At 48.7% G+C, this 13,843-nt stretch overlaps 2 protein-coding genes across 2 annotated transcripts in view; one reads left to right on the forward strand and one right to left on the reverse strand.

Moving 5' to 3' along the window:
- Positions 1–236: 236 nt before the first annotated feature.
- Positions 237–13,843, reverse strand: part of ATP6V1B1 (ATPase H+ transporting V1 subunit B1) — a 29,519-nt gene continuing 15,912 nt past the window's right edge. The window contains exons 3-14 of the mRNA XM_001145161.6: positions 7,550–7,648; positions 7,268–7,361; positions 6,599–6,676; positions 5,616–5,755; positions 4,672–4,773; positions 4,001–4,098; positions 2,770–2,893; positions 2,358–2,508; positions 2,016–2,098; positions 1,126–1,230; positions 803–932; positions 237–710 (exon numbers count right to left, since the gene is read on the reverse strand). Of these exons, the coding sequence (XP_001145161.2) occupies positions 547–710; positions 803–932; positions 1,126–1,230; positions 2,016–2,098; positions 2,358–2,508; positions 2,770–2,893; positions 4,001–4,098; positions 4,672–4,773; positions 5,616–5,755; positions 6,599–6,676; positions 7,268–7,361; positions 7,550–7,648 (1,368 nt within the window). The 3' untranslated portion in view covers positions 237–546. The remainder of the gene's footprint in view (positions 711–802; positions 933–1,125; positions 1,231–2,015; positions 2,099–2,357; positions 2,509–2,769; positions 2,894–4,000; positions 4,099–4,671; positions 4,774–5,615; positions 5,756–6,598; positions 6,677–7,267; positions 7,362–7,549; positions 7,649–13,843) is intronic.
- LOC129143200 (elongin-C-like) lies at positions 9,446–9,833 on the forward strand. Its single transcript, XM_054678219.1, has one exon. The coding sequence runs from the start codon at positions 9,471–9,473 to the stop codon at positions 9,831–9,833; it is 363 nt and encodes a 120-aa protein (XP_054534194.1). The 5' UTR covers positions 9,446–9,470.

The raw sequence follows: 13,843 nt of genomic DNA on the forward strand, positions 1-13,843 counted from the left end.
GCATAGGGCACGACAGACCAGAACTCCTGAGCTCAAGCGATCCTCCCGTCTCAGCCTCCAGAGTAGCTGGGACAACAGTCTCAGCCTCCGCGTTGGGCTTTTTTTTTTTTTTTTTTTTTAAATAGGGAGAATAGTTTAATGAACTCCGTGTGCTCATAACCCCAGCCCCCAGCTTCAACAATTATCTTTTCCTTTCATTTTTATCTTTCTTTTGCCAATCTTGTTTTCAACGAAGGTAAATTCATCTCAGTTACTTTTTATTTTTATTTTGTGGGCTTTTAACATAAAAATACAGATGCTCCCGTCAGAGTAAGGCATCGCAACCTTCGGTTCTTCCGCAGCACCGGGAGTCGAGGGGGAGGCATGGAGCGCGGGAAAAGGAATAGAGCGAGGGAAAGGGATGGAGCGTGCGGCGCCCCCACCACCTCGGAGCCAGCGGAGGGCGGAGGGCGGCGCAGAAGCCGCTGGTTGGGGTGGCGAGGGAGGGGAGACCCGGGAGCCGAGGGTAGGTTCCCTGCCGGTGTTGGGGTGCCACGGCGCGCGGGGCTAGAGCGCCGTGTCAGGCGCGAGGTCCTGCAGCGCCCCCTCGCGGGAATAGAACTCGTCGATCACGGCCTGCGGAATGCGCTTCAGCATCTCCTTGGGGAAGATGCGCAGCAGCTTCCAGCCCAGGTCCAGCGACTCGAACACCGAGCGGTTCTCGTAGGGGCCTAGGGACAGAGCGGGAGGGAGTGTTAGGAATGTGTGTGGGGCGGAAGGAGGGTGAAGAGGTTACTGGCTCCACACCAGCGACGCGCCTTACCCTGATTGATGAAGTTCTTCTCAAACTTCTGCAGGAATTCCAGGTAGAGCAGGTCCTCAGAGGTGAGCGCCTCCTCCCCAACTACTGCCTTCATGGCCTGCACGTCCTTCCCGATGGCATAGCAGGCGTACTGGGGGAGGGGCAAGGCGTCGGTGGCCGCTGCGGGCTTACCACGGGAGTCCAGTAGCCCCCAACCTGGCCACACTGGGACCCCGTTCGGAAAGGAATTTTGCCAGGAGAAAAGCTTGTCCTTCAGATGGGGCTCAGGCCTTCAGCTTCGGAAACTAGAGGACCTACCAGCCCCCGGACCCTCTCCTCCTTACCAGCTGGTTGGAGACATCTCCATGGTCCTTTCTTGTCATGCCTTCCCCAATGGCTGACTTCATCAGCCGCGACAGGGAAGGGAGCACGTTGATGGGGGGGTAGATCTGAGGGAGAAGAAAAAGGGAGTGATGGACAGCAGGACTCAAGCTTTGCTCCCCCTGTCCCCAAATTGTTCTCAGGAGAAGCTCCTCACTTATCCTACATTCCGAGGGGTCAACAGCCACACCCACCCTCTCTTATCTCCCACAAATTCTAGGGCTTGGGCATCAGCTGTCTTATATGTGGCCCTAGACAGAACAGTGGAGGGGGAAGATGACATGGCATTAGTTAATAAAAGGCTCAGTATTTCAAAACTTTTGATAATGTGGACAAAAACCACTTTGAAGCTTAATGGTTAATAGCTGCAAAAAAAAAAAAAAAAAAAAAAAAAACCTGCCAAGCAAAGAGAAAAACGTCATAGAGGTCGCCTTTAACCTACACACAGGACGGATGTGTGTTAGTTAGCCGTTGTTTTCTGCCCACCGAAGCAAATAACTGGAAAGGGAAGGCAAATAGTATTGACTATCTGCCAGATGCTTTCTATATGCCAACTTATTTTTATCCTCCACAATGCATCTGGGTGATATATTTGATTATTCCCATTTTATGGATGAGGAAACCTAGGATCCAAGAGATGAAATTATCTTCTCAAGATCCCAGAGCCAGGTAAATCAGATTCTGCTCAGGCCTGTCTTCTGTCTGTGAACCATGCAGTCTTCCCTGTGGCTGTCTCCTGTTTGGGGTTCGCTTTGGCTGGCCCCTCCTAATTCATGCCTGGGGGCAGTGAAACATCTGTTCCTCAGTGTTTCTCTGGGCTGAGAGCAGGAAGTGGGTAGGGACAGGGCAGTACCTGTCTGTTGTGAAGCTGTCTGTCCACGTAGATCTGTCCCTCTGTGATGAAGCCCGTCAAGTCTGGGATAGGGTGGGTGATATCTACAAGAAAACACACTGGCCTCAGTGTGGGTGGGGGCCCAGGTCTCCAACCACCCAGGGCCACCTGGGGTCTGTTTCCTTCATGGGAATGATAGGGATGTGTGGGGGGCATGGATGGTGGAGGAAAGGGCAGTGTCTATCTCGATGGAGGAAAAGCGCTGCTGCACATCTGTGCAAAGCAACGTGGGCCCTTTAAGTATCTGGTTGGAAAAGGGAGGACGTGGGAGCTCTGGAGGGTAGTGGGCTGTGAGGAGGCTACCGTCGTTGGGCATGGTGAGGATGGGGATCTGTGTGATGGATCCTCCCCGACCCTCCACGCGGCCCGCCCGCTCATAGATGGTGGCCAGGTCTGTGTACATATATCCAGGAAACCCTCGGCGCCCAGGCACCTCTTCTCTAGCAGCAGAGACCTGCAATATCCATGGGCACTGGGGTAAGAAAGGGGATGAGAGGCTGAAGCTAGGAAGGGTGGGTGGGAGGTTCAGTGACCCTGTGAGAAATGGAGTGGGGGGCAGGGGAGGAATGGCCAGGCTGAGACCAAGCCCTGGAACTCATGGGAGTGGGGCAGGCTTGGGTGGACCAGCTCCCCTCTATTTGCAGGGTGACCCTCTGGGGTGTCAGGCTTAGGGAGGGGTAGGGAGGAATCTGACACCCCTTGCTAGCCAGCTTACCTCCCGCAAGGCCTCTGCATAGGAACTCATGTCCGTCAGTATGACCAGCACGTGCTTCTCACACTGGTAGGCAAGGAATTCAGCAGTGGTCAGCGCCAGGCGCGGGGTGATGATCCGCTCGATCCTGGAGGTGTAGCCAGGTGTTTAGAGAGCCTGGAGGCCTGGGCTAATGCACCACATAGCCTGGGGGCTGAGCGCAAGGTGAACTGGGAAGCTGGTGTTGTGCATAGTGGCAGAGGAATGGATAAGATGAGCCCTTGCCCCCATCCCCTAGGCCAGGGCCATGGTTCCTGGGAGTAGGCAGACTCCAACACACACCTCGCCTACTGTCCAAGGTAGGAAAGGGGACAGGGGCTGAGGCCAGGAGGCAAGTTGGGTGGGAAAAGCCAGGCAGGGCCAGGAGTGCCTGATGAAGATGAGAGTGGCTTTTGTCCCCTGTGGACTGAAGGGGAAGGACTCTGGCATATCACACTGTAGATGAGTTGGGGGCACCTGCTTTAGCTCTGTCTTATCCTAGGGCACCCACACTTGGGTCAGCTGGAGCACCCTCACTCCATGTCCTCTGGATGGTTTCGTCCCTCTCACTGCTCCTCTCACTTTCCCTTTCACTGCTCAAAGCACACCTAATGTGCTCGTCCCTATGCTTGCCAGCCCTATGAACCCTTCCCACGTGGAGTGCTCCTGAATACCGTACCTCAGCTTCAGACACTCTCAGTTCCCAGCTCTGGAGCTGTGGCTCTTCCCCTTGGGGATGTCACCAAAACCTCCAGAATTCTATTATCTGCTTTCTGGAGTACCCTCCAGAAATACCCAGGATAGTTTATTAGAATTGTTTTCATCCACCTGACCCCCAGATTTAAACTCCCATTTTCTACACTTTTATAATAGCAGTTTTTCTAAATAAATGTTTAGGGAAATGATCTTCTTGGGGTGACTTTGTGGACGTGACACAGAGATGAGGAGCCCTGAGTTGGAATGGTGGCTGGACATGGGTTGTGGGAAGAGCAGAGGGCACAGGCAGCAGACAGAGTCATGTTCTGGCTCCCTCTGCCTGTGAGATTTCCTAGCCATTCCCAGGCCTCAGTTTCCCTATCTACACAATGAGGGTTTTTCTCCCAGCTCTGGTGTATGGCTGTAGTTCTGGGATGCCCTGGAGCCCTGGTACTGTAGGTCTTGGAAGGGGACGGGGTCTGCCCACCTGAGGGCAGTTTGGGCATCAGGGAAAGCTCACGTGGGGTCATTGGCCAAGTTCAGGAAGAGGCAGACGTTCCCCATGGTTCCATTCTGCTCAAAGTCAGACTTGAAGAATCTGGCTGTCTCCATGTTCACCTGGATACACAGCAGGGTGGGCTGGAGGTAGGGCCCTGTGGCCTGAGGGCAAGGCTTGGCCCCTCCCAGGTGTCCTCAGGAAAGCCTGTGGACTGACCAGCTACCAGTCGCTGGGGGTGAAGGCACCAAGGCCATGGGGTGACCCAGGGGCTGGAAAGGGCAGGCACTGGGTTTGCTGCCCCAGTCCTCATAGGGCCTTGTCAGATCCCCCTGGAGAGGCTGAGACTTCTTTAAGTCCAGCTCTGCTCAGTGCCATCCCTGCCCCTCCTGTCGCCAGCTGCTGCTCTGCCCACCTCCCTGGCCTCCCAGGCCTCCCGTTCCTGAAGCTGTCTTTTTTCCCCCAATCCCCTGGCTTCCCCTCCTTCAGGCCACCCAGGGCCCATCCTACCACTGTGATTGCCTTTGGGACTCCCTGAGGGACACATGGCCCTGGTCACTGCTCCCATCCTCACCCCTCCTGGCTGGCCGGGACACTGATGGCTTCCCCATCAGATCAGGTCATGCCAGGGGCTGAGGGAGACAGGCTGCCTGCTCACAGCCTCCAGAACTTGCCAGTCTACTAAGTCTCCTCACCCCCATGGCTGCAAAGACGATGGCGAAGTTGTCGTCATGGTAATCCAGCACAGCCTTGGACTTCTTCACCAGCCCCGCCTGGCGGCAGATCTGAGCGGCAATCTAGGGCAGAGTGGATTGGGCAGGAGGACGTCAGAGTCGGAGCTGACCCCTGCCCCACTTAGCACCACTGGCTCATGGCCTTTGGTGGGAGGGATCCAAGCCCAGAGAGGTGAGGGGGCTGCCCCAGGTGCTACAGTCTTTCTTGGGGTGGGGGGTGGGAGTTATTGTGGGCTGCTAGTGGGCTGGGGGTGCCTGACACGAGAGGCAGGACAGAGTAACAGTCCCAAAGAGCAACTGCCTCTTTATGGGTCTGGGTACCTTGGCATAGGGCAGCTCCATACCCCTCCACAGCCTGCTGGGGGAGCTATTTGGACACAGAGTTGCCCTGGGCCTGTAGTCTGTGGGCCTCCAAGACACCATGTCCAGAGCTGGGAAGGAAGGGTCACAGTAGGGTGGGGGCACTTATGCCCTCTGATCACTCAGGCCATTTTGAGTGATCATGCCTGGGTGGCTGGAGGAGCATCTAGAGACCTTGTCACACCAGCTGCTCTGAGAGGAAGCGGCTGTTCACTGTTGGTGGTTGAGAGAAGCAGGAGCGGGTGAGTAAAGATGAGTGCAGGGACGGTGGTAGGGGCTGTGAGCTCCCCCAAGCAGGACTTTCTACTCTGGGAGCTCCCCATGGGCTCCCTCGTTTGGGGCAGCCTGAAGATTGGACCTGGAGGAAATCTTGTGCAGTCCTGAGTCCCTGAGCTGCCCAGGGACAGCTGCCAGTCTCGATGCTGGCGACCCCAGCCCTGCCAACCCCTGCCTGCTTGGCACAGGAGCTGTCCTCACTGGTCCAGCAGCCCCAGCCTCTGCTCTGTCCCTCCCCCAGCCATGCCTGCTGGCCCTGCAGGCCTCACCTCATTGTGGGGGAGCCCGGCTGCTGAGAAGATGGGGATCTTCTGGCCGCGGGCAATGCTGTTCATGATGTCAATAGGAGAAATGCCCGTCTGAATCATCTCCTCGGGGTAGATGCGGGAGTGCGGGTTGATGGGCTGGCCTGGGAGAGGGCGATCACAGAGCCATGCTCAGGGGTTCAAACCCTTCCCTGCTCTCCTCGACACTGACCCCAGACTCCAGAGCAGCACTGTTTGACAGAACTTTCTGCGATGATAGAAACGTGCTCTGGCCGTGCTGCCTGATGTAGCCCTAGATACAAATGGCTATTGAGCACATGACGTGTGACTCTGAAATGGGACTTTCTTTCTGTTTGAATTAGTTTAAATTTAAATAGCCACAGGCCCAGTGCTACCTTGGACAGAGCTGCCCTTGTGCTTTGGAAGTGGCAGGCAGGTGGAAACTCAGGCTGAGGCTTCGGGGCCCAAGAGGGCAGAGCCCTCATCACCACCTCCAGATACTAGTGCAGGGTTCAGAGGGCCTGCGGGTGACTCAGCCTCCTGTCTGAGCAGATGAGTCTTCTGTGCTCTGCCACTGACTTTCTGTGTGGCCTAGGGCAAGCCACAGGCTCCCACAGGCCTCCCAGTGTGTCCTCAGTAAACAGATGGGATAGGGTTTGAGGCCTGGGGAAGGTGCCCGCTTGAATGGACGAGAGCCGGCAGAGCACCGCAGCCCATTCTCAGGATTGTGGACAGGAAGCCAAAGGCAGGGGCATGATGGCCTTGGGGCAGGCGTGGAACACTGCCCAATGATGATGGCATTTTACAGGGGATGGACATGGAGTGCTGACGACAGTGTTGGGGTTCAGTGGAAGATTTGGGGATAGAGAGGCCTTTGCTGCTCTCCCATCACATCCGATCTGCTTGTGAGTCTGGGCAGAACTTCCAAGAGTGGGGAAGGTGTTAGGGCTGGGTCCCGAAGCCATCCAGAACCTCCAGTCACTCACCATTGATATCCAGAAAGTCCTCCGCCATGACCACTGGCCCCTTGTCAATGGGCTTGCCGGAGCCATTGAAAACCCGACCTGAGGGTGGACGAGGAGTGTTGCAGGGTGCTCAGGCTAGCCCTGTGTCCCTCACTACTGTCTACCCTGCACACCACCACCAGCTCCCACCCACTCCCCACAGGAGTGCCCTGTGTCCCCCTCCCCGGCAGCCCACAGGTAACCCAGAGAGCCAGCTACAAGGACTGTCCTGTGAGAGTCTTCCTTCCTCTCCTGGAAACCTTTACAGGCAAGGCCTTGGCCCAGGACCATGACTCTAATGGGGGATTCCAGGACTAGAGAGAGGAGAGGGCCAGGCCAGGTCTTGGGAGAGAATTAGGGGATATTCAAGGCTTAGCAGTCCGTTTCAGCCTGGCTCCAAATAGGTGGCTACCTACTGTGTCTCTAGTTTATTGAACCCACCTTCCTCATTTATTGAACACCTGTATGTCAGACCCTGAGCTGGGGTCAGGAATCAGAGAGAAGACATACCCCAGACCTCAAAGAGCCCACCAGGGAGACAGGCAGGAAGTAAACAGGAAGTAACAGTGTAGAGTGCTGAGGGCTTGGTCAGAGAAGCTGGGCTGGGAAGGCAGAGGAGCACCCCCACCCCTGCCCCTCCCTGTCCCTCACCCAGCATGTCCTCTGACACCGGAGTTCGTAGGATGTCCCCTGTAAATTCGCAAGTGGTCTTCCTGGCATCGATCCCTGATGTCCCTTCAAACACCTGTGGGAACAAGAGGGAGTTTCTCCACTAAGGGGCCTGCTGGAGGGAATGGGGCTACCCATTCTGGGCACGTTTTGTGCTCTCAGGGAAATAGACCATTTCCTGCCTTCAGAGTTTGTAGATAGTGTGGGAACTTTATGGGTTAATTCATTGATTTAACTAGCCAATGTCCCATTGACCCCACTCACCTGAACAATCGCCTTGGTGCCAGCCACCTCAAGCACCTGCCCGCTCCTCTGAGTCCCATCTGGGAGGGTGAAGTGGACGATCTCTGCATACTGGGCAAACTGGCAGGAGGGGAGAGCAGCCACGTGACAGTGAGACTGGAGGAAAAGTCCCTTCTCCTCCTCCGGCCCTCCCTGACCCAGTCCCAAACTGTTCTCTCCCCTCTAGTGTCCAGACACTTGTGGAAATGAACTCAAGGGGCTGGGAAGTGAAAGTCTGAATTCTGTTTGGGAGGCAGTTGCACCCACTTCAGAGTTGCAAGACCAGGTTACAACTGAAACTCTGAAGCTTAGTAGCTGCCTGACCTTGTGGAAGTTACTTTACGATTTCAGTAACTCATTAAATACGTAAGTCATAAGTAATGAGGTTTAGTTTCCTCGTCTTTAAAATGTGGATAATAATAACACCTACTTCCCACGGCTGCTGCAGGGAGGAAATGAGATAACATATGCAGATCCATTAGCATGGTGCCTGGCACTTTGTAAAACCTCAATAAAGATGTAATAATGACTGGGCTGCCTCGGGATCCTGGACAGCATATCTGTTTCTGCCCCTGTGGACTAGGGGTAAACACACTGGCAAAGTGCTTCCCTCTGCTCAGGCGTCCTTCGATACCAGTGGCATGGGACTAGAATTGACTCACGCAGTCCTTCCAGGGATCAAGGATTTTAAAAATCAGGCTAATATCCAGAATATATACAGAACTCAGGCTGGGTGTGGTGGCTCATGCCTGTAATCCCAGCAATTTGGGAGGCCGAGGCGGGCGGATCACTTGAGGTCAGGAGTTTGAGACCAGCCTGGGCAACATGGTGAAACCCCGTTTCTACTGAAAATGCTATATATATATATATATATATATATATATATATTGCCAGGCATGGTGGTGCACACCTGTAGTCCCAGTTACTCAGAAGGATGAGGCAGGAGAATCACTGAACCCAGGAGGCAGAGGTTGCAGTGAGCCGACATCGCACCACTGCACTCCAGCCTGGATGATAGAGTGAGACTCCATCCAAAAAAAAAAAAAAAAGAAGAAGAACTTTTAAACCATAATAATCAAAAGGATTTGATCAAAGGATTTGAAAAAACATTTCTACAAAGACGACATACAAATGGCCAATAGCCACAAGATAAGATACTCAACATCAATAGTTATTAGGGAAACGAAAATCAAAACCACAATGAGATAGATGCCACTTCACACACACTAGGATGGCTATAATAAAAAAGATAGGCCAGGCAAGGTGGTTCATGCCTGTAATCCCAGCACTTTGGGAGGCTGAGGCGTGTGGATCACATGAGGAGTTTGAGATCAGCCTGGGGAACATGGTGAAACCCTGTCTCTACAAAAACACAAAAATTAGCCAGGCATGGTGGCGGGCACCTGCTTGGGAGGCTGAGGCAGGAGAATCCTTTGAGCCGGGAAGGCAGAGGTTGCAGTGAGCCAAGATCATGCAACTGTACTCCAGCCTGGCCAACAGAGAAAGACTCTGTCTCAAAAAATAATAATAATAATAATAATAACAAGTGTTGAGGATGTGAAGAAATTTGAATGCTCATACAGTGCTGGGAGGAATAGAAAATAGTGCAGCCACTTTGGAAAGCAGTCTGGCAATATTCGTAATAGCCAAAAGTGAAAATAACTCAATGTCCATCAACTGATGAATGGATAAACAAAATATGATGTATTCATACAATAGAATATCATTCAGCATTAAAAAGGAAGGGACTGCCCTGGAACCCGTGGGGGCAGGCAGCCGAGTCAGGGGGCGGCCCTGGAATGGGGCTATGGCAGTACATGGGGACCCGGCTATGGTGGCTGTGGGGCTAATGAAAAACTTCTCAAGTTCCTTGGGAAGCAAAGGAGGATTTCATAAGAACAAAATGGATGGAAAGGAGAAAACCTATGGTGGCTATGAAGGCCCTGATGCCATGTATGTCAAATTGATATCATCCAATGGTCATGAATGTATTGTAAAAAGAGAACAGGCATCAACACCAGGCACAATAAAAACTATGTTGAATGGCCCAGATGAGTTTGCTGAGAACAAAACCAATGAGTTCAATTTTAGAGAGATTCCTTCACATGTGCTATTAAAAGTATGCTTGTATTTTGCAAACAAGTTTCACTACAGTAACAGCTCCACCAAGATTCCCGAATTCCCAATAGCACCCGAAATTGTGTTAGAACTGCTGCTGGCTGCCAGCTTCCTAGATTGTGAAAAAAAAATTATAATAAACTGTTAACTCTTTTCAGTAGTTAATACCCATAATTCAGTTAGTAACTTTTTCCATATATAGTGTGTTGCCTGTATGCAGTTGAATTATATGAAGTTCATTGCAAAGCAGATTTGTTTTTTTGCCTAGCAGAGTTGAAATTTGTTTCCTACATCAACAAATTAAGGACATTTTCACAAATTGAGAAATAAACAAATATGCCAAGTCATTAAAAAAAAGAAGCACTGATAGATGCCGCAACATGAATGAACCTTGAAAATATTATGCTAAGTGAAAAAAGTCAGGCACAGCAGGCCACATATTACACAGTTCTATTAATAGAAAATGTCCAGAATAGGCAATTCCATAAAGACAGAAAGTAGATTAGTTCGTGCTCAGGGGCTGGGAGAGGGAGGACTGGAGTGAGGACTAATGGGCGTGGGGTTTCTTTTTGAGGTGATGACAATGTTTTGGAATTTGATTATGATGATGTTTGCATAACTCTGTGAATATACTAAAAGCCACTGAATTAACAGTATGTGAGTTATATTTCAATTTTTATAACACATCAGGGTCCCAGATACTCAGGTAGCTGAGAAAGGAAGATCACTTGAGCCCAGGAGGTCGAACTTGCAATGAGCCATGATCATGCCACTGCATGCCACTGCGTGATCATGTCCCACGTCAGCCTGGGTGACAGAGTGAAACCCTATCTCAGAAAACCAAACCAAACCAAACCAAAAACCAAACCAACAAACCATCAGGCTGTTCCTCCAGGACCACAGGCAGCACATGGGCAGGTAGAGCTTTGCCCCAGGGAATCCCTGAGCTCTGCTGTCTGTGCACGCTCTGGGAGCCACCAAGTCCCAGTCTTTACCCACAGCTAGAGGAGGTCACAGACTTGGCCTGGGAAGCTGGGCTAGCAGAGCACACCATCCCCATTGACACTCATCGTCAGCTGTCATCAGCACCAAGAGATCTAAGCCCCATACCTGCACCTTCTTCCCGGAAAAAGTCCTGGAGCAAACGCATTGCATCCCCTAGGCTCCCTCACCTCACTTCCCAAGTCGCTGATTTACCAGGGAGTAAGCCATAATCATAATCCAACTAAAATTAATGGGGCCAGGCACAGTGGCTCACGCCTGTAATCCCAGCACTTTGGGAGGCTGAGGTGAGAGGATCACTTGAACCTAGGAGGTTGAGATCAGCCTGGGCAACACAGCGAGACCCATCTCTATGAAAAACCAAACCAAACCAAACAAAAACCCAAAACAAACAAACAAACAAAATATTGATGGTAAAAAGACAACACTTTCCTCCCAAATTCCTAATATTCTGGGAAATTAAAGCACTCTTCTGAATTACTCCTTGTCATTAGAGGCAATCAAAACTGAAATAACAGATTATCTGGAAAAGAATGAGGAGGTCATCATTTTGTGCCATTACCTATGAAAGATATAAAGCTGTGCCATATTCTCTGACCATAAAAGTAAGTTAGAAATCAATAACAACAGCAAAAAAATAGTTAGAAATACCTCTTACATTTGGAAAGAAAAGCATTCTAGGTATAGAAGCATTTATAATCAGAACTAGAAAACATTTAGCTCCCGTAATAGTGAAAAGCTGTATGTCAATATATGTGTGATGCATTCAAAGCTTTAAATGATTATATTAGATAAGAAAAATGTTGAAGAAGCTAAAAGTCTGCAATGTGAGAAGTCAGAAAAAAGAACAGCATTAAAACCCCAAAGAAAGTAGAGGAAATAAGAGGAGAAATTATTCAAACAGAAAACAAACATAGAATAGAGAAGACCAACAAAGCCAATTGGTTTTTTGAAAAGCTGAATAAAGTAGACAAATTGCTGGCAATGCAGATTAAGAAATAAGAAAGGCATGAATAAATAATTGTTGGAATAAAGTCACAACTAGATAAACTGATAATATTAAAAAGATAACGAAAGGAACTATGAACAATTTTATGCAACACGTTTGAGAAATTAGATGACATGAATAAATATAACTCAAACCAGAACCAACTGAAACTGATATTGAAAGCCAGAATAATCCTTAAATCTTTAAGATATTAAATAGCAATCCCAGATAGTTTTACCAGTGAGTTCTAACAGTCAAGGAATAAATAATTTGAAACTTAAGCTCTTCAAAGCCAGGAAGAGAAGGTACTGTATTTAACTCATTTTATGAGGCAATTATAGCCTTGATACCAAAATAAAATAATTATGGGAAACTTGTAGGCAATCTCACTTGTGAACATGGATGCACAAATCCTAACAAAATATTAACCCAATCTAGCAATGTATAAAAAAGACCAAGTTATAAGCCAAAAAAGTAAAGAAAAGAAATGAAGATAAACATATACACATAAACAGAAATTTTAAAAGATCAAGTTGGGATTATTTTAGGGATGTAAGGCTAGTCTAATAGGAGAAAATCTATTCATGTAATTCACATTATTAACAAATTAAAAGATTAAAAACTATCAACATCTAAAAACATTTTGAAAAAAGTCAAAAAAAAAAAAAAAAAAACCCATCCATGATTAAAACCAAAACAAAAAAGAACAAAAGTACTCTTTGAAAACAGGAAATAAAAGGGAAATTTCTTAACTCCAAAAAGAATATCCTCAAAAAACCCTACATAGGCTGGGTGTAGTGGCTCACGCCTTTAACCCCAGCATTTTAGGAGGCTGAGGTGGGCAGATCGCTTGAGGTCAGGAGTTTGAGACCAGCCTGGCCAACGTGGTGAAACCCCATCTCTACTAAAAATACAAAATTAGCCAGGTGTGGTAGTGGGTGCCTGTAATCCCAGCTACTGGGGAAGCTGAGGCAGGAGAATCACTTGAACCCAGGAGGCAGAGGTTGCAGTGAGCTGAGATTGCACCACTGCACTGGGTGACAGAGAGGGACCCTGTCTCGACAAAAAACAAACAAACAAACCCTACAGAAAATATGATATTCAATGATACGATGCATAAAGCATTCCGTTTAAAATTAGGAGCAAAGCAAGAATCCCTGCTATTCTCATTCTATTCAGCCTTGTACTGGAGGAACTAGCTAAGCTAATAAAATAAAATGAATAACAATTAGAAGGAAACAACTACCAAATAGAAAGCCCACAATTCCCAAATACATTAAAGATAGAGCCAAAAGGAAAACTATAGATCAATATTTCTTATTAATATAGATGCAGAAATAAATTATTAGTCTAATCAAGCAGTGCATTAAATAAACATGTATGACCAAGTAGGATTTAATCCAAGAATGCAAGACTAGAGCAATCAACTTTAGGGAATTTGTCAACATTTGATAACAAAATTCATAATAATAGAGAGTTTGTCAACATAGATTAAAAAAGAATCCTATAAGATTATGTAAATAGAAGCCAAAAGGCTTCTGATAAAATTCAGCATCTGTTTTTTGTGTGGTTTTTTTTTTTTTTTTTGAGACAGAGTCTTACTCCGTCCCCCAGGCTGGAATGCAATGGCGAGATCTCGGCTCACTGCAACCTCCGCCTCCCAGGTTCAAGCAATTCTCCTTCTTCAGCCTCTCAAGTAGCTGGGCTTACAGGTGTGCGCCATCACGCCCGGCTGATTTTTTATATTTTTAGTAGAGACGGGGTTTCACCATGTTGGCCAGGCTGGTCTCCAACTCCTGACCTCAGGTGATCTGCCCACCTTGGTCTCCCAAAGTGCTGGGATTACAGGCGTGAGCTACTGTGCCTGGCCAAGCATCTGTTTCTAATACAATTCTATATAAAACAGGAATGGAAGGCAACTACTTGAACACTAAACTATTAACCAAAACCAACATCAACATCCTTGTACATGGTAAAATGCTAACGTTACTTTCATTTCCAATGAAAATCAGTAACAGAGATGCCTATATTATAATTGTTACCTAACATTGTTTTGGAAGTTTTTGTTTATACAGTAAGACCAGAAAAAGAAAAAAGAAAATTAAACATAAACAGAATGTTCTATTTATTTTTATTTATCTTTTTTTTTTTAAGACAGAGTTTCACTC

This window comes from Pan troglodytes, chromosome 12, assembly GCF_028858775.2.
Source record: "Pan troglodytes isolate AG18354 chromosome 12, NHGRI_mPanTro3-v2.0_pri, whole genome shotgun sequence".
Taxonomy (NCBI): Eukaryota; Metazoa; Chordata; class Mammalia; order Primates; family Hominidae; genus Pan; species Pan troglodytes.

Bases quoted from the DNA above. Each gene is read 5' to 3' on its own strand.
- LOC129143200 (XM_054678219.1), top strand. From the start codon at position 9,471: ATGGATGGAAAGGAGAAAACCTATGGTGGCTATGAAGGCCCTGATGCC.